The following is a 24,374-nucleotide window of genomic DNA, read 5'->3' as shown; positions in this document are numbered from 1 at the left end:
CTTGAAAATACTGAGTTCCAGGAAAAAAATCCCAAAATGACAATAAGCAATAAAGGGAATAGGGAATTAAAACCAGATTAGTACATCTACTGAAGAGAAAAGCTTCCAAGTAAAGTTTGGAGGACAGAGAGTTGGTATAAAGAAGAGGACAGGGCAGAAGTCCTGCAGCTGCAGGAGCGAATGTAATGCTTTCTTAGATGATGGAGAATCCAGTCATGAGAAACAAATCTGGAAGTAAGGAGTCCTCATTTTGCCATGTGCCCTGTGGAACAGCCAGCCTAACACGAAGTTGTACAGCTTCCAAATGTCAGCAAAGCACTTTTACCAGCACTTGCTTCTGTCTGTAATTGTGAACAGCATGTGCCCCTAAGACATTCCTACATGGAAAAGCCAAAGGGACTTGAATCTGACTGTAACCTGCAGCTGCCAGCGTTCTCTGAAGTGATGGAGCATCTCTTGCCAGATGCTGATATGAGTTAAAACCCATGCCCTGAAAAGGGGTAAATCCAAATGGCCATAATTCCCCCTTTTTCTCCGTATCTTCCTCCACTTGCAAGCAGTGGATGTTTTGCTTTGTATGTAAGACTGATAAATGAAGTGAAGCAGAGACTTGGCTCTGCTTAGCGGAGGGATGAACTAAACAGTCTCTTGAGTCCCTTCCTGCCATATTATCAGAAATTTTGCTGTTGTGATTAGGACAGTGGTAGGCTATGAGATGAATCGGAATGATCATTTGTCACTGAGCAGTGCTGTGGTTACTCAATAGTTAGATGAACCATACAGAGGAGAAGTGCTAGCCTGGCTACTGGGGTGTTTTGGCAGCATCAGTGATTATTTAAATATACTGGACTCTAGACAGCTATGTAAGTTACTTTTTTGTGGGGGGACATGCTTGTAATTCATTGCCAACATCAGTTAGAAACGTGGACTTCATTTTCTTAAATCTCAGAACATTTAGGTTATGACTGCCTCAATTAAAAAAAAAAACAAAAATCGAAATATTTTCCCCTTTGCTTTTCCTTGTGTGGAGACCTGCCAGAGGGGAAGATGAAAGGATGTCTTAAGCAATCTGAATAAACCTACCACACCTTGGTGATTATTTTTTTTCTTTTTCTAAAATGCAGCATGCCAGCTAAGCTCCTGCTCTCCAAATATCTCTTACATCTTCATATCCTCGTGCCTTGTCTTCATGGGTAATAAAAACATGCAGATTTAGGCCCTTTTGTAGCTGTGTCATGAAGAACTGAGCTGACTGCAGAACATGTGAGGTGGTTATAGGGTGCTTGGCACTGGCTAGCAGCTTACAAACAAATTTATTGTATAACACTGCCTTTGCCTACAAGTATGAAGTAAGCTAACTGGTGAGAGGCCCAGTCTTTTCCGGTGCTTGTGTGTAGCTGAACATGCCCAAATGAGTTAGTCACGAGTATACCCAGCCTTCAGTCTTGCACGTTGGCAAGTTGAGGTGTGACTCTGCTCTGTTGCTAATCGGATGCTGCTGCCAAAAATCACAGTTTTGAGCTCGATGGGAGCAGCGCTAAGCGCTCGTTTTGACTCCTTAGTTGAGAGCTCAGCCAAGTATTGAAGGTTATGTAGCCAAAACTGCAAAAATAAAAATTAGTTTGAACCAAACCATGAGTTTGAAAATGGAAATCTGAAGGAGGAGAGCTTTCAGAACTTGAACATGAAAATATTTCTGTGAAACTAACCTAGCAACAACTGAGAAGCTATATACAAATTCATGTACTCTTGACATTATTAAGGAACTTTTGGTTCAAAGATGATATTTAAAAATATTTCCTTCGTGTCATAGAAACTGCTCTTGTAAAGATAATCTGCAAATATTTTGAAATGTTTTTAATAAGATGTTAGGACAGAATCTGTATATTTATTTATTTTTTTTAGTACTCCTCTGTGGTTTGAATTTTATACTTGACTGTTTTATGTGATTGCTATTTATATTTGTAAAAGAATGTATATGTAATCGAAGTATTAGTTCCATAGGAATTTGGGGATTAATAAAATATGGATATATGGCATGAGTGGGATCATACTTCATGTTAGACTCTGAAGTTTTTTGGTAGTAACAACAGAGCACAAGAGGATCGTGTTCATTTGGGACTACTGGGAAGTCATTGCACAGTTCTGTTTTTTTTTAAATATATGTCATGTATTGTACTAATTTAATCCTCTCCTTTAAAACTGCTTGGATAAAGCTTTTTTATCGTAAAAGTTGAAAAAAGTTGAAAAAAGAACAAGGAAATGGAAGTGATTTGTGTATGTATTTGTGCTTTCACAGCTAATCTTACAAAAGTGTGAGAGAAGGGTTGATGACAATGGTTGTCTTTTGTTGTGGAAAGAGATGAAAATATGAGCTTATTTTGGCCTTTTTTTTTTTTTTCCTCCTCTTCATGTTGTACAAGCTGAAATGCAGAACAGGGCTGTGCTCTCCCTGTAAAGTGTTGCTGGCCTAACCAGAGCACATCCATAGTCTGTCTGCTGACTTCAGTAGATCTTTGTATCAGACTCCAAGCAAGAGCTATGGGAGTTTACCACTTAATGCTTTGTAGGATCATAAACTAAGCTACTTGGTTTCTTCCATGTATAAATACAGTGGTTTAGTGTTTGCCTTTCCAGCCATCCAGAGGAGGAATGCTTTAAATTAAACAAGCAAACATTTTCATTGAAATGCTCAGCCTTTCATTTAAATGTCAGGAAAACATGTGTCCATGTTTGGGCCCGATCCTCTATTTCTGATTTAATTCAAGCAATGCTTTACATAAGTGAGATCTGACCCACGGGTACTGATGGATTCTTGAAGTCTGTCAGACTTAGGGAGTAGCCTAAACTGCTTCATATCAAGAACCTTTAGACCAAAAAAGAAAAGCAGCTGAAGAAGAATGAGTGATGGCTGATAAGCTTTTTGCAATCTTTTAAACAAAGGATGTTTTTAGTGTGCTGGAGTCTAAAGTTAGTTACTGTGCATCGCAGTGGAACTGGTAAAGCTTGAAAGAAACCAGTATCAGAAATCTAGGAGTCTGCCAGATATTCATTGTCCAAAACATGTTGGATGTATGCATTGGACTCAGTGGAGCACTGAACTGTAGGTCTGAGGCTTTAGGAAGCATCCAGCTCCTGCACAGGTGCTGGGTAGCTTTCCACATGCTAATGTTGGTTGTTGAATTCCCAATGAACCTGCAATGACTGTATCTGAGGACTTTTACCTGCTTAGCTGAAGCAAAATATAGTGACTGAGGCATAACCTTTTATTGTTCATAATGTTTGTGTGTTTTTATTGCATTGTTTTTGTATAAACCTTAAAAGCTATTTTTGTTTCTCATTTGGTTTAAGGCAGTCCTCTTCTATACTGAACGAAGAAATCCAGGTGAAGAAAAAACATGCCTTTGTTTAGTAAATCGCACAAAAATCCTGCTGAGATTGTGAAAATTCTGAAAGAAAACATGGCCATATTGGAAAAACAAGAAAAAAAAACAGACAAGGTATGAGGTAATGTTGTAGACAACTGATAAGGGTTTTATGCTGGGGAAACTGCAGAATGAAGGGAATGAAATTGTGTTCGCTCACTGCCCTGATTCTGCAAGCACTTCCACATGTAAGTAGCTTTATGTTTGAACAGTTCTACTGAAACCAGTGAGCTTGCATAAGTAGAGGACAACAGATCTGGGGGTCAAAAAGAAAACGTTGAGATCCAGGAGCCTTATTCAAAAAGATCTACTACTTGGAATAGCAATGCATCTAGCAAAGCAGCATGGAGGACTCTTTGAAAGTTATTATCCTATTAATTGTTCTAGCAAGATAACGAATGAGACTGCCAATTAATGTGTAGGTACCCCCAGAGCAAAACTTACTTCTGATGAACATTGTTCACATAAAGCATCAAACCTGTATGTATGAGGTCTCCCTGTATCAGTACTTCCTATATGTGCTCTGCTTCTTTGTATTCTAATTAATAGTGCTGGGTTTTTGCTAATATTACTGCTGTCCTTTATCTCTGTGATACAGACCTGAATTATTTTTACTACTCTACTACTCAATGACCAGTTAAGAAGGCACACCCTACTATAGAACATGATTTTAATTAATAACAAACTACTTTTGGATTAGATCTGAGTGACTGTGGAGCAGAAGTAGCTGACAATTTTCCATTAGCACAGTTCTTCTGCGGCTGATGTTTGTGTTTGCATGTTGTCCTCCTCCCACCTTGCGCAGGAGTTTGTGTTAGAATGAGCCAAAACTACAAGGTAAGCACAGTTGCTTTTGCATCCAAAGTGAAATTCTCTGGAAACTTTTAGGTTCAAAGCAAGTAGCTTGGAGCATGTTAATTATGTAACATCAGTCACGTGGATTTCAGTGAGGCCTCTGGTATTTGATGTCTCATGCTGAAATACCTTCGGTTAACTGAAAAAGCACTGGGAGAATTTGACTCTGAACTAAAACTTAAATAAATAAATAAATCAGCGGCGTCTGTCTTCCCCTTCTGAATTCATTCTTCAGAACCTGATTAAAGATGACATTCAAAGCAGAAGCTCTAGACTCAGGTTCTCAGGTTTCTTTTTGATTTGCTTTGCAGTATGACTCCTCTGAATTGTGGTTTTGAGCTGGGTTTTGGTGGTGTTTTTTATTTTTTATTTTGGATGTTAGTGACAACGTAGGAGAAATTCAGACTTCTTAGAAAATGGAGAACTGAATGTAATTTTTTCATTAAACTCATAACAGCTGGTGTGTGTTTTCCTCACAAAGTGGAAGATGTGGGAGATTTCCCCTAGCTGTTTAGGATGGAGACAGCTTGTGAATTTACTAATGATGCTTATTCTACATGTGATTGAATGGGATGCAAACAGGCCATTTAAAATATTTAAAAGTCCTAATCTGGCAGACTCTCCTGAACTGTGAATTCTGTGAATTGTGTTCATCTGAATGATCCTATATTATTAACACTTTGGCAGCCAGCTTAACTGATGAGTCCATGCTGTCTTTGAGGGGAGCATTCTGCTCTCCTTGCACAGCCCACTTGTCTCACCTACTGCTTGTGCCTGGCTGGCATTCGTGTGTCCATGAGAGGGGTCAGAATCAGGGAAATGTTCAGCCTGGTGACTCTGTCCATGTCCCCCCTGCCACGCATACATCATTTTTCTCTAGGTTGAGAGAGGAGAGGGGGGGACAAGGTGTTACTTCAGCTTCAAGACATTAAGTCAAGAAAGCAGCCCTGCTTTGGATGACATTTACACATATGCCTACGTGGCTTGTTGGATCAAGACCTTGTGCTCCGATGCAGAGGAAGCACAAAGGGCCTTTCTCCCTTTGGAGGAGAAGATCAGAGGTTCATCAGTAATGCTACCATGCATCTGAAGCATTGCAATGAGCTGCTCTGAAATGCATCCTACTTGCTAATGAAGGTAGCCTGATTAATGGTTCTGAGTTCAGGAAGGTAAACCATAAGGAAATATTTTCAGTGCTGTGACAATGATAAATTTAAAAAATGTTAGGGAAAGTAATTCTTGCTAAAACAGTCACTATAATGTCTCTTACTAGACGTACAGGGTTTGTGGGCTCAGTAGACCTGTGTTTGAGTACTGGTTGGATTTTGAATTGGAGAAGAAAAGGTGGTGGCACCTTCAATGGTGCACAAGTTTTCAAAATTTACTCACTCAAACTATACTAATGGATAACGTTGTTTTGTCTTAAATATGATTATAGAAAATTTAATGAAAACAAGAACAAAGAAAAAGTATACTACTGCACTCTGTGCTCTGCAGAGGCTTGTAAGATGTTGAAATTTATCTTTGATTTATGTTCCAAAGGAAGTTCTGTCTCCTTCCTGCATGATCCACAGACCCTTGATATCCAAAAGCTGCCCAAGGATTTTTAGACTCAGTGGGCCTATGAACAAAGAAGTTTTGGGGGTCAGGGCTCTCCCATTTTTTCAGATTTCTGAGAAAACTGGAGAGGTGCCACTGTGCCTCATCATAAAATTGAGGTTCCCAGGACTAGCAGGAATGCCACTCCACAGCATCCCTGGCGTTGCTTGCTTGCAAAACTGCTTCCAACTAGAACTTGCCTCAGATACTTAAACAAGATGTATCCTGTGACAGTTCAGTTGTTATTGTAGTACAGCAAATGTGGCATGTGGGCTGAGACAGCTAAAAGCTGCTAATAAACTTCGAACTGACAGAGAAGAGTAGCGAGGCCTAAATAACTGCAAGCCTGGAGAACTTCCCCATTCCCTTTCCCAAGCTGAGAATCTAAAGTATGAGGTGAAAATGCCATGGGCTGGGGCCGTACGAAGCTGACAGTTCAAGTAAAGCCTCGTGCAACTTTCAGCAGGAGCCATCTGTGCTCCGGAGGGGCTATTTTTAAATAATGCAGAAATGATCGTTCCTCCCAAGCTATGCAGTGCTCAGGTAGAAGGAGCCTGTCAGCAAACTGGGGAAGACTTTTTGAGTAATGGGAACAGGGGCAAAGACACAACTTGATAGATAGGGCTACTTGGAAGTGTAAAGGCAATTATACGTCTTTTCCGAGATACATTTCCACATACACACATAATATACAGAAGTTTGCCCTCTTTCTTAATGATGCTTATTGTCAGTCGTAGAATAGGGCCCATTCAGACTTTGACTGAGCTATTGACTGGACTAGCATCTGTCTCCTTAGATAAGGATTGAGTTTGACCCAGTTCTTCCACATATTTTTTTAATCCATTAATGTGTGCAGTGTTGCCATAATGCTCTTTAAACATTCCCAATTGAAAAGTAGGCCAAGTTGGAATGCTCCTTCCTTAGTTTTTATTTTATGGGTGTTTTATTTTTGTTTGCTTGCATGTGTGTTTAAAGCTTTGCCATTTTCTAAGCTGCATTCTGAAAGCTGACAGCACAGGTCAAGAAGTGCTACCACGCATGGTTCCTCTTTCTGTGAAGTGCTCTTTCTAACACCTTATTTTTTCTTTGATTTTTTTAATAGCATCTACTTTATAAAAGCTATTGCAGCAATGGAAAAGCAAATGTAACAATTAGGGGATTAAGTAGGCTAAGACAGTTGAAAAGCATACTAAAGCCTTCCTTGTCAAGCATCCTCCTTTTCCAACATCTGCAATAAATGAGGTATCCTATGACACGTACAGTTGCTGACATCACGTTCAGACTTTGATGCAGTGAAGAACAATTAATTATATGTTATTACAGAATTCTATAAATCTCATGAACAGTTAATCTCACTCATGTAGAACCAAACTTGTTGGTATTTAGTGAGAAATATCCATTCTGGAATTAACTAGAAAAGCAAGGAAATATTGAACAACCTAGGAAAGGAAGCCTTTGGGGTTTAGACCCTGTACCTCTTCCCACTTTCTGGCACAGACTGCTCTATCAGAGGACGTGCGTAAACAGGGAGCACGGAAGAGAAACCCTGATAGCAGCACAGAGGTCAGCACATTGTTGAACCTGAGGAAAGACAACCGGTGACATACTAGTTAATATATTACCGTGAATGCTATTGTGTGTTTTGTCGATGGATGTTGTAAAATGACATTAATGGAGCAGATGCTTGATCCGTCTCACAAAAAAAGGGGGTGACATCTCATCTCCTTGAAGCCTCGTGTTCAGCCACAGAGTCTGGTCAGTGTAAAGCCCTTCAGGTTGCACACAAGATGTCCCCGAGGCATGTCCCTGAAAACATCCCGCTCTCACTGCTAACCAAACACGCTGGGGTGTGGCAGCCCTGACTCAGTGCCATCTGCAGTGCCTACAGGTTTGGTTACATTTTCTGAACCCACGCTTCAACAAAAGCCTTCCAAGTGTCACATGCTTTTACTTCAGGATGGGAAGCGGATCTGGGGTTGGTTGAAACTTGGCCTAGACTTCTGTGTGCTTGGCCCTAAGCTGTCTGGGCTTGGCCTAGTTGTCCTGAAAGATTTGCAGTTTTTTGGTAGCTGGTTCAAGCCTTGGGTTTGTCATGGACCCTAAAACCCAATGAGTTAGAGCTCATCCAGGGCTCTGCATTGACTGGTTTCTGACAGGCAGAGCCACAGGCTTCAGCATTTTTAATTGGTATTCAGAAAAGTAGTAAAGCTAGATGTAAAATAACTCAAAGCAGTTTCTTCCCCTTTCACTTACATTTTTTTCTAACAAGACTGCCCATTCAGGTCAGTGTAATCTGACCTCCATTTCATCTCCATGTGCTGTAACACATTCACTGCTCTTCAGAAGGGTCGGGAGAGCAGCATTTTAATACAGCTACAGTTAAGAGTCTTAAAAATTTCCATAACATTTTTTTTTTAAATCAATAAATCCTGCTGTCTTATTTAGGACCAATGAAGCCATTACCAAAGCATTTTCATCTTCCTCCTGCGCTGATAGGGCAACAGGGAAGCTGTGTGTAAGATGAGGTGCATGCAGAGGACAGGATGTGCATTTGCATGGACGAGCGATTGGATGACTATCACAAATGCTAATACCGGTGGACTCGATTCTGCAGCTGCCAAAGCCAGTTGCAAAATTGCCTTTGACTTCATTGCTGTACACTGAAACAAAGCGAATAAGATAAGAAGGGCTTGGCGCCCCTTCCTTCTAACGCTGCACAAAATTCACATGCCCTGGGACTTTGTGGCATGTTTTGTTTCAGCTTCCCCATTCTGCCAAGGCCTGTTGTTGCTCTTAGAGGTGGGAGAAACTCTAGATACTATCAGGCGCTGGTGCTGAGAGCTTAAAGCTTGTCTCTTCCGTTTTCTTTTTCATTTCTAAGCACCCTACAACCTTTAGTTCTGCCTTAAGTGCAGGGTTAACAATGGGAAAGGAATTTATGTCCAGGTGGGGCGACCCTATCTCTTTCATGTAATCATATTGCCTCTTAGAACTTTAATTATTGTGCCTAGGTTGTCCTTGCCAGCCTCCTTGAGTAATAGGCCATAATGTTTTGCTAAATGTCAGAATTCAGCTTCCTGATCCAAAACATTCTGCTGCAGTCTACAGTTTCTTCCTGTATATCCTTTCAGCATGAAATCACATCAAGAGTAAGTCAGTTCAGATGTTCCTGAAGACATCGCATTCAAATTCTCCTAATGGCTCTTCTCAGGAGTCCTTACACTTGCATTTAGAAAGAGTTGTGTTGGCACTATTAAGAGGAAAAAATGATTTGATTCACACACACAGAATGTTTATAAACAGGACTGTAAGCTAAAGGAGACAAAACCAAACCTAGGAGCTTTATGCTTTTGGTTCTAATGTATGGCATGGGATACTGGAAGCTCGTTGAATCACACATTGGAGTATTTTGCATCACACTGGCAGCTGTCTCTGTATGTTACTGTGTGCTGCTCTGTAAGATAGCAACTGTTTAGAAAGGCATTTTTGTCCTAGAAATATGCTAAGTGTATAAATGGAAGCAGTAAGATCCTATTTGCCAGGCAGGTTGTTATGGTCAATTGAGAATTTCCTGATCTCTGTGCAGATGCCAAATGTCAGATATCCTGTATTTTTCTAATGTATATTTAGCATCTGAGTTGGAAAAGGTGGAAAAAGTTCATGTGATCTTTTTTTTTTTCCCCCTCACCATTATGCTGTTCTGGTTGGTCATGAATGTTATGTTGAGTCCCTGTAAGAATAGGCCATTCTGACCTGTAACATAGGTACATATGTGTGAAACCTCTGACCTGCCTGTAAAGCAGGTAACACAGAGACAATCCACTGATAGCATTGAAAGTTGCATTTCAGGTAGAGGAGCAGCTCAGACTGATGATTAATTCAAGGCCTGGTGCTTTTTCCCCTTGTGGTTTTTGTATTCTTCCTTGAAGAGGAGTAAAAAGATGCAGTGAATCTGCATTCACAGAAGGGTTTAGGTTGGAAGGGACCTTAATGATCACCTATTCCAACTCCCTGCCATGGGCAGGGACACCTCCCACCAGACCAGGTTGCCCAAAGCCCCATCCAGCCTGGCCTTGAGCACCTCCAGGGATGGGGCATCCGCAGCTTCTCTGGGCAGCCTGTGCCAGGGCCTCACCACCCTCATAGTAAAGGATTTATTCTAAATATCTAATCTAAACCCTACCCTCTTTTAGTTTAAAGCCATAACGCCATGTCCTGTCACTCCACTGGCAAAGAGTCCCTCCCCAGCTTTCCCGCAGAGGCCCCTTAGGTTCTGGAAGGCCACTGTAAGGCCTCCCTGGAGCCTTTTCTTCTCCAGGCTTGAACAACCCTAACTCCCTCAGCCTGTCTTCATAGGAGAGGTGCTCCAGCCCTCTGATGATCTTCGTGGCACTCCTCTGGACTCTCTCTAATACTTCTATGTTCTTTTTGTGCTGTTTGGCCTAGACCTGGATGCAGCACTCCAGGAGTGGTCTCATGAGAGCAGAGCAGAGGGAGAGAATCATTTCCCTCGCCCTGCTGGCCATACTTCTTTTGATGCAGCCCAGGATATGGTTGGTTTCTGGCCTGCAAGCACACATTGCACAATGGGAGATCCATCTGCCTCTTTGACAAACATAACAGATCTGGATCACAAATGCATAATAGGACATGTTTAGGATAAAAGTGAAATTGGTGTAAGTAGCGAAGAAAAAGCAAAGGGCAAGGTTTGTAAGCACAGGTAACTTCTGTTAACCATATTGGAAGGGCTAGAAATTAGAGTTGTTAAAGTTAGGGATTCTTGATAAAGCATCTCTGTGATGTGTTTTGTTTTGTTTTGTTTTTTCAAAAACTGCCTTCGTGAAGTTTTTGTTTCTGAAGCAGAAGACTTGCTTTTTTTTTTTTTTTCTATATTATGCACAAGCAGTTACAGATAAGACAGCTTACCCTTTGAGTATGGAAAATACAAAATTATGTGATTACAGGAATAAAAATTCAGCTTTCTGCATGAACAACAGATAAGACTTTTGTTTTAACCTTTCACACTACCCTTTAAAATCTCCCTGGAAGATTTTACAAGAACAGAAAAATTTTAAGACCTGTAGGATTTCTTCATAATCCCTTAATGAAAAACACAAGGCACTCCTTATTGCGGTGTCTTGTATAACTGTAAAATATAGAGAAAAATGTAACTTTTCAGGCAGCATTCCCAGCTTTTCCAAGCCTGCTAAACTGCTGTCCTAAGAACATTGTTACGCACTTTGGCCTTCCCACAGAGATCAGTCCAAAATAGGTAAAGCTAAGAAATAGTCTTCTAGATCTGGCAAAGCAAGTTAGACTGAAGAACCCAGTATTAGTTCTGTGGCAAAGGAAAATTAAGATGTTTCATAACACTGGAGTGCTGAAATATTTAATTATAGGCATAGTAGCAATAATATAATTCTGAAATAAGGAGTGAACCTCTGCAACAAAGTCACCTGGTCTTCAGACTTCTGTTAAGCTGCAGATAGGAGAGAAAGTCTTTGAGATCTTGAAGAAAGGAGAGGAAGATTTTTTTTTTTTCCCATATAGAATTTCAGGGCATCATTTCTTCATGAGCTTCTTTATGTTATGATCCTGTTAAGTCAACAGCAGCAAGGCTTCGTTTTGCAAGGGAAGCAAGCTTAAGACCAAGCATCTTCAACACAACTTTCCAGCTCTCACTGCTGAAGCTGTTGATAGGTTTGGAAAGACACATTAATGCTGACAAAACCCCAGCTTTATCAACAGGAGAGGTTAAGCATGTTTATAACTTAACTTAGAGAATTAATGTATGCTTATCTCTAAGGCTATTGCCCATTAGACAGCCCAGTAAGGTTAGTAGGCTGATCAAAGCAAGAACTGATATGTTTCAATATTTACACAAAACATTTTATTTCTAAATGGACTCTCAAACTTCCTGTGAGTTGCTGGTCACAGAAAACTATGCTCTATGGGTAATAAGTTATTTTTTGCTGGAAAGAAAACCAACTTGTTAGTCCTGTGTTGGGCCAAAGTAGAGAAGAAATGGCCATTGCTGGAAAACTTGCCTTCATTGCACAGGTCAGTACAGATTGTGCTCTCCTTCATTTCCTTTACATAGCTATTGCAAATCAGTCCTGTAACTCACTCATAGCTTGTCCATGTACCCACACTGAAGTTTACAATGTTCTGGAGTGGCACTGGATCCTCCCAAGTTTGGATGCTGTGAACTGAGATGACAGTAGTGCTTGCATGGCAGAAATGAAGACTAGAAGCCTTCAATTTGCTTTAGGAGGTTGAGATCCTGATGCCTGTGCAGTGACAGCAACACAACCATTAAATTGATGCATATGCTGGGAATCAGCTTGCATTTAATTTTTTTTTGTTGTCCTTGTCTGCAACTTATTTGTCCAAAGTTCAGCATATGCCACTTTTGGCACTTGCATGCAATAAGTATATAAGCTTAGGACTTGTGTTCAGTTGTCTCTCTCTCTTTCCTATACTCCCACACCAACATCTCTAAAATATAGAGAAATAAATTCAATCATGATGTAAAGGACTCATGCCTAGAGGATAATGGTCTGATAGTTCTGAAAAACTGATTGTGCTTAGTTACAAGAATGAGGAAAATGGCTAAAGGGCTTTCAAGTTTCATGAAACCTTTTCTTTTGCTCTGGGACTTCTGAAGTGACAGCTGTAGTACTTGATTTTTGTTGTTGTTGCCACTGATGTAAGGTAAATTGCAGTACATAAGTCATAGTAGACTTCAGTTTTTCTATCAAATCTCTCCTTTTGTCACAAAATTTATGTTTGTGGCATTGCTGGGGGGAAGAACGTCTTGCTGAGAGTTTTGCTGGTTAGTGTTTTTTCCATGTTTTCTTAAAAAAGGTCAGGACCAGTCTGGCTTCGTATGAGAAGTTCTGTAGCTATGTTTCTGTTGTCATTTATGTTCAACGTATTTGAGTGAATATATTTGGCTTTATTGTTTCTTTTGGACAAATCTGGGATCTTTGGATCTTGGAATGACTTTTTCTTCAGAGTCTTGCGCAAGTTTCTATCCCAGACACAGTGCTTATCTACTTAGGGTATTATTCTAAAAAAAATAGTAAGATTAAGTGGAAATGTCAAAGTGGAGAGTGGAAGTGGCTGTTAATTCACAAATCTGTGCTTGGGACTATGATTTTGCTACAGGTAGATTATAAGGGATAGAGGTAGAAGAGCAGTCCTTAGATTTGACCAGGAATAGCTTTTGGTAGAGGCTTGAATGTCAAACCACAGAATATCCAGAGGATATAAAGAAGGAGGAAGTTAAATATGAAATGTAAATTGCATGTACAAAAGCAAAGAAGGTGAGCGGATGGGATGGCAGATTGATCAGAGAGACACAGCTCCATTTGGGCCCTGTTGTGCCCATCAACACTACAATGTTCTGTCGTTTCTTTCTCCTCCAGCACTTTACTTTTTGGCCTCATTTTGAGAACAAAACAAAAAGCAGAGTATTGCAGGCTTTTCCTACACATCAGAAAGGACTACTTATACTTTAAAGGAGAGGTATTAATTTTTTTTACCCACAGAATGCCAGAGATATTCACACCCTACCAAGAAGAATGGGTGAAAAGCCAAAAACGTATGGGTTTTCCTTTGGTATGAAAATATTTGCACAGTTCTTATAAAGATTTAGAGCTTTAGTTTACAAGATAGCACCCCCGTTGTTAATCCCATCTGTACTCTGTGGGATATCTCTAGTGACATACCACTAGCGTTTGTGATAAAAATAGGCTCTTCTACTGAACTGCATTAAGGAACAAAAAAGACTTCTGCTGTGGTTAAAGTTACCACATAGTCATACTCATTTACATGCCACTCACGCTGGCCTGTCTAAACTAGAAAACTGTGAATAGGTACAGACAGACTGGGGGAGATGCTTTCTGCTGTCCAAAATGGATGCTTGAATCATCCAGGTAGATGTGATGTGAAGGTGGCTTTTTTTTCAGTTTATACTAACGTGAATAAATTCTGTGATGTAAGTCAACATTGAAGTGTTTGGAGATCAGCAGCACTTGGGAGATGTTTCTCCTGAGCACTGCGGGGTTGTTTTATGGAGATTGATGTGGTGACATTTGGAAGCATGACATTTTCCCTTTCAGTTTATGTGAGAGACGTATTGAAATTATCGATCTGGCTTTGAACATCCATTAATGTCCAATTAGCTTTTACAAATGACTGTTTTTTTTTTCTCTGTGTATTGTTTTGTATTTTTTTCCTGCTTAGCTACTGAAACACTCATTTCAAATAAGTGTTTTGCAATTTAGACATAAAATGCTGTCCTAGCTTCAGAAACTTTCACCATCTTTGTTTTCAAACCTCTCCTTTATTGCTTACCACACCCTGCCAAAAAAAAATAAAATCCAACCAGCCTTATATATGCACTAGGTGCTGGTCATGCATGTATTAAATATACCCTGACCCAGAAAGAGCTATTGCCTGCACAACCCAATGGCTACAGCAGGTAGGAATTAAAGCAAACACATGCTCACAAATCAAGCCTTTGCTCCAAGGAGCCTTTACTTATACAGGATGGAAAGGAGGAGGCTGTGAGGACAGAGCTACCTCGCTGTGACCGATGGTTGCTTCCCCTTTGAAACTGGGACGTTGTAATTCACATGTCATTGAAACCTGCTGACTGCCACCAACACTAAGCTGTTACCTGTTTTTGTGCTTTTCTCCTTCATTTTTTTTTCTGTTGTAAGCTTTATCTTCCAAGTATTTCATAAGGCAGTTCTTGACTTTTTTTTTTTTTTTAATATACATTCAGTATTTGAAACTTTGCATTGAATTAGTGTACACTAGGTGGGGGTAAAAATGAAAGACTTGGTTTGTTGGGAGCCAGCTGTGGAGCTTTACTGAAAGCAAGTTAAGCTGTTAAATAATTTCCCAACCTGAACCTGAAGTGCCTGTGCACTCTTCAGATAAATCCCTTGCTGAAGACGCTGGCTTGGAGCATACGTGACGAGGAGAAATAGGTGGTGGCAACGCAAGGCTGGCAGGGTTACAGGGGTTATTTAGGTTGTTATTTAGGAGCCAGGACAGGCCATCAGCAAGCAGTTCTGGATGGGGGCAACACAGCTTCCAGGTGCCCCAATTTTTTGCCTTTCGCCCCACAAGTCTTGAGGGAGCCCACTGCAGGAGTGGTAGCGGAGCTGCTCCCCACTTCTTTGGGGGAGCACTCACAAAGGATCTTGATGTCATGGGTTGGTAACTGTATTTCTGACTCTATTTCATGCCCACGGCCTGGAAGTGACGGTATGCCATGTTTAAGTTGAATATATCCATGTGTTAGTGTAAGGCCTGCAGGATCTGGTGTGGGCATTGCAGCCTTGGGAATTACAACAGAGTATTAAAGAAGCTTTTGTTTTGAACTGTTCGTCTTTTTAAATTTAAAACAACCTGTTTTTCTTACTTTCTTTACAAAACCAAACCAAACCCTTGTCTGTTGGTCAACAGGCGTCAGAGGAAGTGTCAAAATCCCTGCAAGCAATGAAGGAAATTCTGTGTGGGACCACGGACAAGGAGCCGCCTACAGAAGTGGTGGCTCAGCTGGCACAAGAATTGTACAACAGTGGCCTTCTGGTGACACTCATTGCCAACCTGCAGCTGATAGATTTTGAGGTGGGTCAAAGTGCATAAACCTTATCTCCCTGGTCTCAGTGTTGGCTGTGATGATAGCTGTGTTTTTCTGAAGCCTAAATAATTTTATTGCACTTGACACATGGTTGCACCATTTCTCCCACGCTGAAGAAGGTAGTTGTAGGTTGTTCAGTATCCTGACAGATGTGTTCATATACTAGGAGTATATGCAGTGCATCTGATTTAACCTTTTCGGGTTTTTTATAAACAAGAAAGAAATATTACTGCGTGAATCTGAACAAGATAGGAAATGATGATGAGAATACTGTTTATGACCTTGCAAGCTGCAGTGATTATTAACCTCTTACTTTGGGAGACTGCAACAAGAGTCAATCAGTGTGTCTGATTTTAGAAGGGTTTCAGTGACATGGAGTGAAAATAATTGTAAGCATGGGAAAGTCTCTTATGAAAAAGACTGAAAAAATTAAGGTGGTTTAGTTGAAAGGAAAAGAGTAGAAAAAGGTGTTGTAACTGCCAGCAGGTGGCAAGGTAAATTGGATTGCCCCCACTTACTTTTTTTTTTTTATTAAAGAAGAAAAGAATATATATATTATTTTCCATCAGAAAATAAATAAATATTATATAATTATATAGTCCATGGAACTCATGGCTAGTTCTGTTATTATAGCTAAGAACTTAGTACAATTAAGATAACTGAACTTCCATATAAGAAAAGTTTTAGTAAAAACAGATTACAGCAATTCAGAATAAATATAAACCCTTTTAATTGACCTTTAGCTAATATGGTCAGGGAAGAAACTTCATCACTGCCAGGACATAACAGTATTTCTGTGGTCCAAGGTCAGCTGGGATACTGGCCTCTGAGGGCTTCTGTGCATTTTCTATGGTTCGCTGGCACTGATGAATTGTCAGAAGTGTCTGAGGATCTCCCAGCAGATCGAAATCCCTGGTTCCCAGAAATCAAACCTCTTCCACTGAGGTCTGAAGCCAGGACAGTACCCAGTGTGTAGGGCAGGGTTGCTTTTGAATTTTAAAAAGCAGCTCCTTGGAGAGATCACCTGATGCTTTCAGAGTCACCTTTTATGATATTTACTTTCTTCTGTAAGAGTTATCCCATTATTGAAGACATTTGTTGTTACTTCATTTCGCTTTCCATTTTGAAAATGAATGAAAAGGAGGAACGATGGGAGATTTATGGTTGTTTTTGCCTCCTCTTCCTCCTCTCCTCAGTAAAGCCAGCATTCAAGGGACTGATTGATTTTTCTAGTAGGTGTTGAAATGTTGTTGCTAGTGAAATTCTCTCACTCATCTTAAGGTCTTGAGTTCAGGAGATTTTTTTATGCTAGAATTTCTTCAGATCTTTTCAGTTGTCATCTTCCCCAGTAACTGTTACATGCCTTAAGTACAAAAAAAAATCCACACAAAACCATAACCCCCCAAAAATATGCATGTATTTTGTATTTATATATTTTTGAAGAAAATAAAAGGGAGGGAAGAGAAGATACTGTTAGTAAATATAACAGAGAAGGGAAACTACTGGATTTTTTCAGTAGCCTGATAATCTGCATTTTTTTGTCAGACAAAAAAAAAGAAAGAAATCTGTTAGTAAAAAAAAAAATCCTAAATAGCTTTTATTGAAAGACAGATTTTTCCATGATAAAACCTGTTCAGTCATTTAGCAAAACTATTCAACATACTCTTTAGTAAACCAGTAGAAATGAAATACCATTGAATAAGAGGGTAGTAAGAGAATGTGCTGCCTTGTCTTTAAATTCCCATAGACATTTTTAGTTTATCAACTTTTCTGCTTATTTTGTTATATTGTCCACAGCTGATGTTTAGGTTTCTTCATTAAACGAGCAATATAATCACTTTTTAATATGCAAGTTAGGTTTTTGATCTGTATGTCATGGTAGAAATTAAAATAACCAATACCTGAAAATCTGATTTCTGAAGGAGATAATATTTACATAAATTACTTCATTTTGTCCTGACTCCCTTTCTCCTCCTCACTACCCCTTGCCATCCCAAAAATTGTTGAACCTGCTGGCCACTTTGAACTTAATTTTTGCGTAGTTGAACTAGCCTTTGAAGATGTGATTTCAAAGACTTCATGAAACTTGCTGGCTGTTTAGAAGAGAGAGCTGGGAGCTAATGCCCCCACCTAGCAAAAGGCAGAAGCACAGACTAAAGTCCTGCCTGTCTCATTTGTGTTTCATCTGCCAGTATGCTTTACAGCACGTGGCAGGGGTATATGTGTGTGTATAGAGGGCATTGTCATGTCCTTCCATATCTTCATCACACATCTATAAAGAACAGAGGTTTATTGCTTCTGCCAGTCAAGAAACAATATGATTTTAGTTAGGCACTGGGACGGGTTGCCCAGGGAGGTGGTGGAGTCACCGTCCTGGGGGTGTTCAAGGAAAGGCTGGACGTGGTGCTTGGGGACGTGGTTTAGTGAGTGACACTGGTGGTAGGGGGATGGTTGGACCAGGTGATCTTGGAGGGCTTTTCGCACCTTGATGATTCTTTGGTTCTATATAATTTTGTTGATGATACTGTTAAGAAGCACTAAAGTTGGGTTTGAGCAGGAGCCCAGAATCAAGATCAGACTGGGTAGATTTTTGCAAATTTAGAACAGGAAATTTATTGTTGAACTTTGAAGAGTTGAGGCAAAGGTGAATTCCAAATAAGTCTATTTAAAAACAAAAATAAAAATGTTACTAACTGCATAGAAGCCTAATGGTTTACAAACTGTAAAGCCCATAAAAAGGACAGTAAATAGCCACAAGCCCAGGACTGGCAACGTTGGATGGTTTCTCTCACTTTATCTTGAGATAGCAGCTAAACTGCAGTAGAGGTATTATGCAATTTGTTGTTCATATGAGGGCATCTTCTGAGGTTTTTCTTTGCTAATTTTGTTCTTGTCTAGCCGTTGTGCTCTCCATGCTGCCTTATCTTTTGCTTCAGTTGTCATATGTATTTCATTATAAGGCAAACTGGAATTGCAGATCCAAGTGAGAAGCATTGCAAAAGTATTCCTACAATTTCTATGGATGTCTGATGGTGAGGGAAGTCTGCCTTGGTTTCCTTCTATCTGCCTCTGTTTTCCTGAGAAGAATTCGGAGAGACCAGCTTCTTTCCTGATCCCTGGTCTCTGGAAAATATGCTGCTGTTGGACATAATGCTGTAGTACACCTAGCATTAAGTAACTAGTATAAAATTTGGCATAGCAGAAGGAATCACTTAATTTGGGGCCGTTTTTATCTCTCCCCTTTCGACAGCTCTTCTCTTTCTGGATTGCTTTCATGTTGGAGTAACTGCTGAAGCCACTGGGGATCGTGGGATTCCAGACATCTGTTATGGGTGTTGTGAAGACAGGGAGAATGGGGCATCTTTATAAAGAATTAGCTTCATTAAGAGAATGTCCAGAGGTCAAAAGTGCTGCAGACAAAGGCAGGTGGATTGGCCTGGTCTGATTTGATCCTCATATTTAATTCCCCGAGTCCCTGAGTCCCCAGGCCAGCTGGGTTGGAACGAGTAGGGAAGCAGAATATTTTGTGTTTCTCAGCAGTGATTTATTTGCAGAGGTGAAACCAGGGAATTTCTCTCTGTGTGAAACTGTCTGTGCCTTGGCTTAAAACATTCAATAATTCCCTCGCCAAGGAATGTTTGTCCTCTCAAGACAGATCAATGAGCATGTCGAGATTATAAGCAACCTTTTGCTTGAGCTCGCCCTGTGCATAGTGACCTGCTGTTTGCTCAGTGCCTTGGTTACTGGCCATTAGCACGGCGGTCTCTCCCCTCTATTAATTGCACCCATCAATTTGTCTCCTGCGGCTAGGGGAGAGAAAGCGATGGGGAGGAAGAGGACTTAGAAAGCAAGATGCGTTGGCAAGCTCTGTAGCTGAATAGAGCATGATCTGGAAGGGCCTTCCGAAAAGTTATCTGCACGGGGAAGTATGCGAAGACAAAAGATGATTGTACAGATGTGTGTAGGCCTAGAGAGAGGAGAAATTTAGGACAAAGTTAAAGATCCTTCCCATATTAGCTGTGACTGAAGCTGGGACATGTATGTGACACAGCCGCCTTATCAATAGCAATTATTTCATTCTGCATGGTGAAATAGGGGGCACAGTTTTAAATTTAACCCTGATTTTTTCAAGATTGCAATCGCATTTGCATTGATGACATTCAAATAATGAAAATCTTTAGCTTTAGAAAGCCAGGCTGTGTTTCATTGTACTAGCTTCTAGCTTGACAACTTATATTTGGAGGCTATGGGAGCAATAATACACACTGCAAAAGCACATTTGGCTCAAAGTACTTGTTTGCTTCATTATTTTTAATGTTGTTACATGAAATAGCCAGGGAGTTGCTCAACAGAATAAAGAGGGTACACATCTTCATCTAGAGAAGAAAAAAAAAAGGTATAAATGGGTGTGTGTGGGATTAAGTATTCTTGAGAGCCACCCGAGGGAGGAAACCTTCTTGTGGAATAGAGGAAAGTGCAAGTGTGATGTGGTGGGACTATGGGGAGCCCCAAAAGGAGACAGACTTGTTTTTGTTTTAAATTTCATTTCTGCTTTAAATGGATATTATAGTGAATGGTCATTTACTCATGCTTTTACAGTTGAAGATATGTTTTGCTTCTTTAACAGGGCAAAAAGGACGTTTCCCAGATATTTAACAACATCTTGAGAAGACAAATTGGCACACGCAGCCCTACTGTGGAATACATTAGCGCCCATCCACATATCCTATTCATGCTTCTAAAAGGGTGGGTGCTTTCATTTGACTTTGATTTTCATTAAAGAGCATTGCCTGGAACATACTGGCATTGCAATTGATCTACTGTCTCACTTTTATTTATTTATTTATTTTTAAAAAAAGGATTTTCAGACTTTGTTCCAGATTTCTTTTGTTTCTTTTATATTGGCTTTCTTTCTACATGAATGTACACTTTTTAATAACTGGATTATTTTATTGAGCCATTATTTCTTCACCAAACGTCATGTTGGACTAATTATGTGCTGCTTGTTTTTGACTGCTCACCATGTGACATGTGACTTCAGTTCTTGCCCTGAACTCTTATGTAGTATTGTTGACAACTGCTGAATTTCATTTAGACCCTTTCGCGTTGCAGGAGGGGAGTTACACTGCTCCCTATAAATAACTGCAGTCAAATGCTGGACCACCATGTGGCAGAACACAGAGAAGCAAAAATGCATAGTTGTGTCTGTGGGACAGACTTCTCGAATGCTTGTAGCCACATGTGAATTTCAACTTTAAATTAAGTCAGTAATGAACTCAATGTCTTTCAGTAGTAAATCTTTTTTTTTTCTTTTTTTTTAACCTATGAGGGAATAAGTGCTCAGCTGGTGTTTCCCAAGGTAAGCTGGCCAGGGAGGGGGAAAAGCATGGAGAAGACATCAGCCGTAGTTGCATTCAAGAACGCCCAAGTGTTGGCCTTAAACTCGTGAGGTTTCTGTCCCCTTTGCTTGGCCAAAAGTGCCTCCCATTTAGCAAGAATCTCTGCTTTTCCAACACTTAGTCTACTGTTTTCTGTGGTTTTCTTTTGGCTTTAGGATTTTGTTTATTTTTTCTCTAAGGAAAGAAGAATATATGTCATTGGGATTAAAGAGCTAATGTTGAAATAAGTGCATTCATTAGCTGACCAGTATGAAACAACGAGGACTCTCACAGCAGTTACCTGGTTATACTAGTAACAACCATTTGAAAAATACGGTATAGACCTTTTAAACTAATGGTACTTACAAGAATATGTATATTTTTTAATGTGTTTCTTGCTCTTGAGGCTTTAGATTGGCGTTTCAGCCATTCACTCTGCAATTGGTGTTAGGAAAATACTTAAGCCCTATCTAAGATTTGTGCATAACAGGAATGCAGCCCCAGGGGTAAAATCCCTTCCAGCCAGCCTTCCCCTCTGCCAAGGACAGACCTGAGTGAGTGATCCCGGCCTCCCTCAGAGTCGGGGGAAATAGGCACGTCTGGAGCCTGATTCCTCTAAACCAGCTATTTGCCTCAAAACTGGCGACGTTCCAGCGCAGCTGAGCAGGAAAAGAAAAGTAATCGAGTGAACTAATTTCTACCAGGGATTTAAAGGAGTCGGAGCCTGTCACTGAATGTGGTGTCAAAACTCTTGTTTGCTCTGATAACACGAGGTCCTGGTCTGGACCCGCTGCTCTTCCCACCAGCAGGGTGGTGGGGAACCAGGGCAGGTCGCTCTTCTGACCTAGGTCTTGCTCTTACAAGTATCGTGATTCATTGTGGTTTTGCTTTAATTTTGAAACTCTGGCTTGTTTTGTGTTACCAAGCACCAGCATCTTTGGAAAGGAAGCCAGTAAGCTAGTTAAATGGATTTTGTTTTCATTTGTTCATTAAAGTTCAACATTTATATAAACCTCAAACTATTTATTTCAGAACAGTGTTGATAATTCTCTCAGTCATTGTTAAGTTGTACAACTGTTTTCGATTTCATACCTAGATGCAATCAGTTTCTTCCCTTTCCTGACTTTTAGATTTCCTTCTCTCCTTTTCGCTCATTTTGGTTTTGCACATTGCATGTGCATCTCTGCCATATGTCTCGGCTTTATTTAAAGTTAGAAAATATTTTTGGACCACGTCCCAGATATTCCTTGGCATCTGTAGCAACCAGGAATATTAAAATGATAGTAAAAATTTCATGCTATGCATATGTACTGCTGATGGACATGTCACTGAGGGTGACCTGAGCCAGTGGATGTTTTTAAGTGGTATCACTTATGTACTTGTACACCCCCACTTGAAAATGTGACTTCAGGACATGTTTTCATATTTATTTAATACTAAGTGAATATATGTGAAACTGAAAAAACTGAAATCTGCTTAAAGGAAAGTGGATTTGGCTCGCTTGTACCTTTTAGTGTTTGTTATATGACATTATTTGGAGAGAAAAAAAAAAAAATTCAACCATGACCGTAAAAGAAACAGCGCGGGACTATTGTGAAGGCTTGTCATTGTTTTACTTGTATTGGATGCAAAATTTCCTCTGCCCCCTGACAGTCAGTTCCCAACAGTATCAACAAAAGGTTGCTTTTTCGTTGCATAATGTGAGCTCTGTTGAGTGGGAAGGATCCTGAATCAGGGCTCCCTCCCAGTATTTCCTGCCTAATACTCCAGTGGCACTGCCAGTTTGAGATAATTGTTCCTACCTTTTAGGCTTCGTTTTACTTGTTGGCTACTCCCTCCTGGATTCTCAGTTTCAGAAAAAACATGTAGCACATAATTCACTACTTACTACTGTTTTTTGTTTTTGTTTTTGTAAGTGAATTGACTTTGCTTCTGCATGAATACTTGCTTTTATGGTATCTTCTCTATGAGCAGGCTCTGTGTATGAATAGGATTTTAGATGAATACAATGTTTGGTATATAGAGTCCTTTGGTCCTTTATAATTTAAAATATTTTTCCTTTGGTCCTTTATAATTTAAAATATTTTTCATTTCTAGTACAGTGACGATAGCAGATTATGTTTGTGGCACTGTTTTCATCGTTTCTCATTTATAGGACCTTTTGTGAATATACGTATCACGATGCATGTGATCTCTCAAGTGCTCAGTCACTGCCCAGATCTGTGTTGATCCCTTCATATGGTAGTGCAGGTAAAGCTTTAATAGTTTGTCTTCTAAAGTTGCACAATTCCTTGAGTTAAGATAAACTACAGAAGTTAGTGTAAAAGAAGATTGGAAGACCTGCATCCATATCTTGTACCATCTTCTGCACTAGCCACAGAAGAAGAATTCTCTTTGCTCTGCAATGAATCTCTGCTCTCAGTCATGCCTCTTTTAGCCTCCACAATAAATGTTTTGAAATATCTCTAGTCTCTGATTTCCCTTTCTGATTGTCCCCAGTGGTCAGTATGTGGGCGTTTCTTTAGGTTGTAAGCTAATCATAGCAGAACTCTATTTTTTTTTGAAATACATCTCCATCATTCCTGCCTGATGGCTTGCATGTAAATGTGGGTGCAGATAACGTACTGGTTATGACTGGGCAGCCTATAAGCTTCTTCCAGGCATACTCCAGGAGCCAAACCCAACTTCCCTCGCTTATGTGAACAGTCAAAGGTCCATAACCCAGCTCCAGATAATGGAGCATTTGACTAAGAACGATTCTGTTGATGCTGGTGTTTTAAGAAGTTATTGTGCTGGAAACAATGTAATTTGCTTTTATTCCAAACAAAATATTCCTTAGCCAAGTGTTAAAGATTTTCCTGGCTGCTCTCCTAGGAGCAGCTCCGCCTCTTTCTGCTCGAAAATTAGCGTTCTTGTTAATGGAGTAGAGGAGAGGTGTGCCTTAACCGAAAGCGGCACGTCTGTTGTCTGAAGGCTTTCAAGTTCATGGTTGCAAATGCTCCCCAGAAGGAAACAAACAGGGGCTTGACCGCATGCATTTACTTGTGAGGGTGGGAAGTTTCATTTGCCTTATTGGCATCGTGGTTCATTTTTCATTAAGGCAACTATTGTTGACATCAGGTTGAAGTATGCAGCTCTGGTATGCTCTCAAAACACTACAATTCTTTTAAATTGCATGCTGGTGGTAAATTTGAGGGCCCACTCACTCACAGCACAGATGGCATTTTGTCTTTTCTTTTCTTTCTTTTTTTTTTTTTTTTTTGGCCTAGTGCTAGGAATTAATTGTGAAAAGGAAAAACGATGCTGATAAGCTCTGGGTGATAATACACAGTTCTGATATAGTATAACCAGCTTATTGAAACAGTGTGTGCTTTCTGTCCCCTTGGATTTCATCACTTTCACATGACTAAATATTGTTGGAAGAGGTTCACTTCAAGTCCTTCCTGACTGTTAGAT

The 24,374-nt window shown here is 40.1% G+C and overlaps 1 protein-coding gene across 8 annotated transcripts in view; it reads left to right on the top strand.

Annotated features, from left to right (window-relative positions):
• Positions 1-24,374, top strand: part of CAB39L (calcium binding protein 39 like) — a 60,008-nt gene that overhangs the window by 19,899 nt on the left and 15,735 nt on the right. For 5 of the 8 annotated variants that reach the window (XM_072032562.1, XM_021269347.4, XM_072032561.1 and 2 more), the window contains 3 exons: positions 3,352-3,500; positions 15,363-15,527; positions 20,168-20,286. In XM_072032562.1, the coding sequence (XP_071888663.1) occupies positions 3,399-3,500; positions 15,363-15,527; positions 20,168-20,286 (386 nt within the window). In that variant the 5' untranslated portion in view covers positions 3,352-3,398. The remainder of the gene's footprint in view (positions 1-3,351; positions 3,501-15,362; positions 15,528-20,167; positions 20,287-24,374) is intronic. The other 3 variants (XM_005015251.6, XM_072032563.1, XM_005015254.6) reach the window with 2 other exon arrangements.

This window comes from Anas platyrhynchos, chromosome 1 (genome assembly GCF_047663525.1).
Source record: "Anas platyrhynchos isolate ZD024472 breed Pekin duck chromosome 1, IASCAAS_PekinDuck_T2T, whole genome shotgun sequence".
Classification (NCBI taxonomy): domain Eukaryota; kingdom Metazoa; phylum Chordata; class Aves; order Anseriformes; family Anatidae; genus Anas; species Anas platyrhynchos.
The sequence above is the reverse complement of the archived record's forward strand: the minus strand, read 5'-3'. Positions and strand labels throughout refer to the sequence as shown.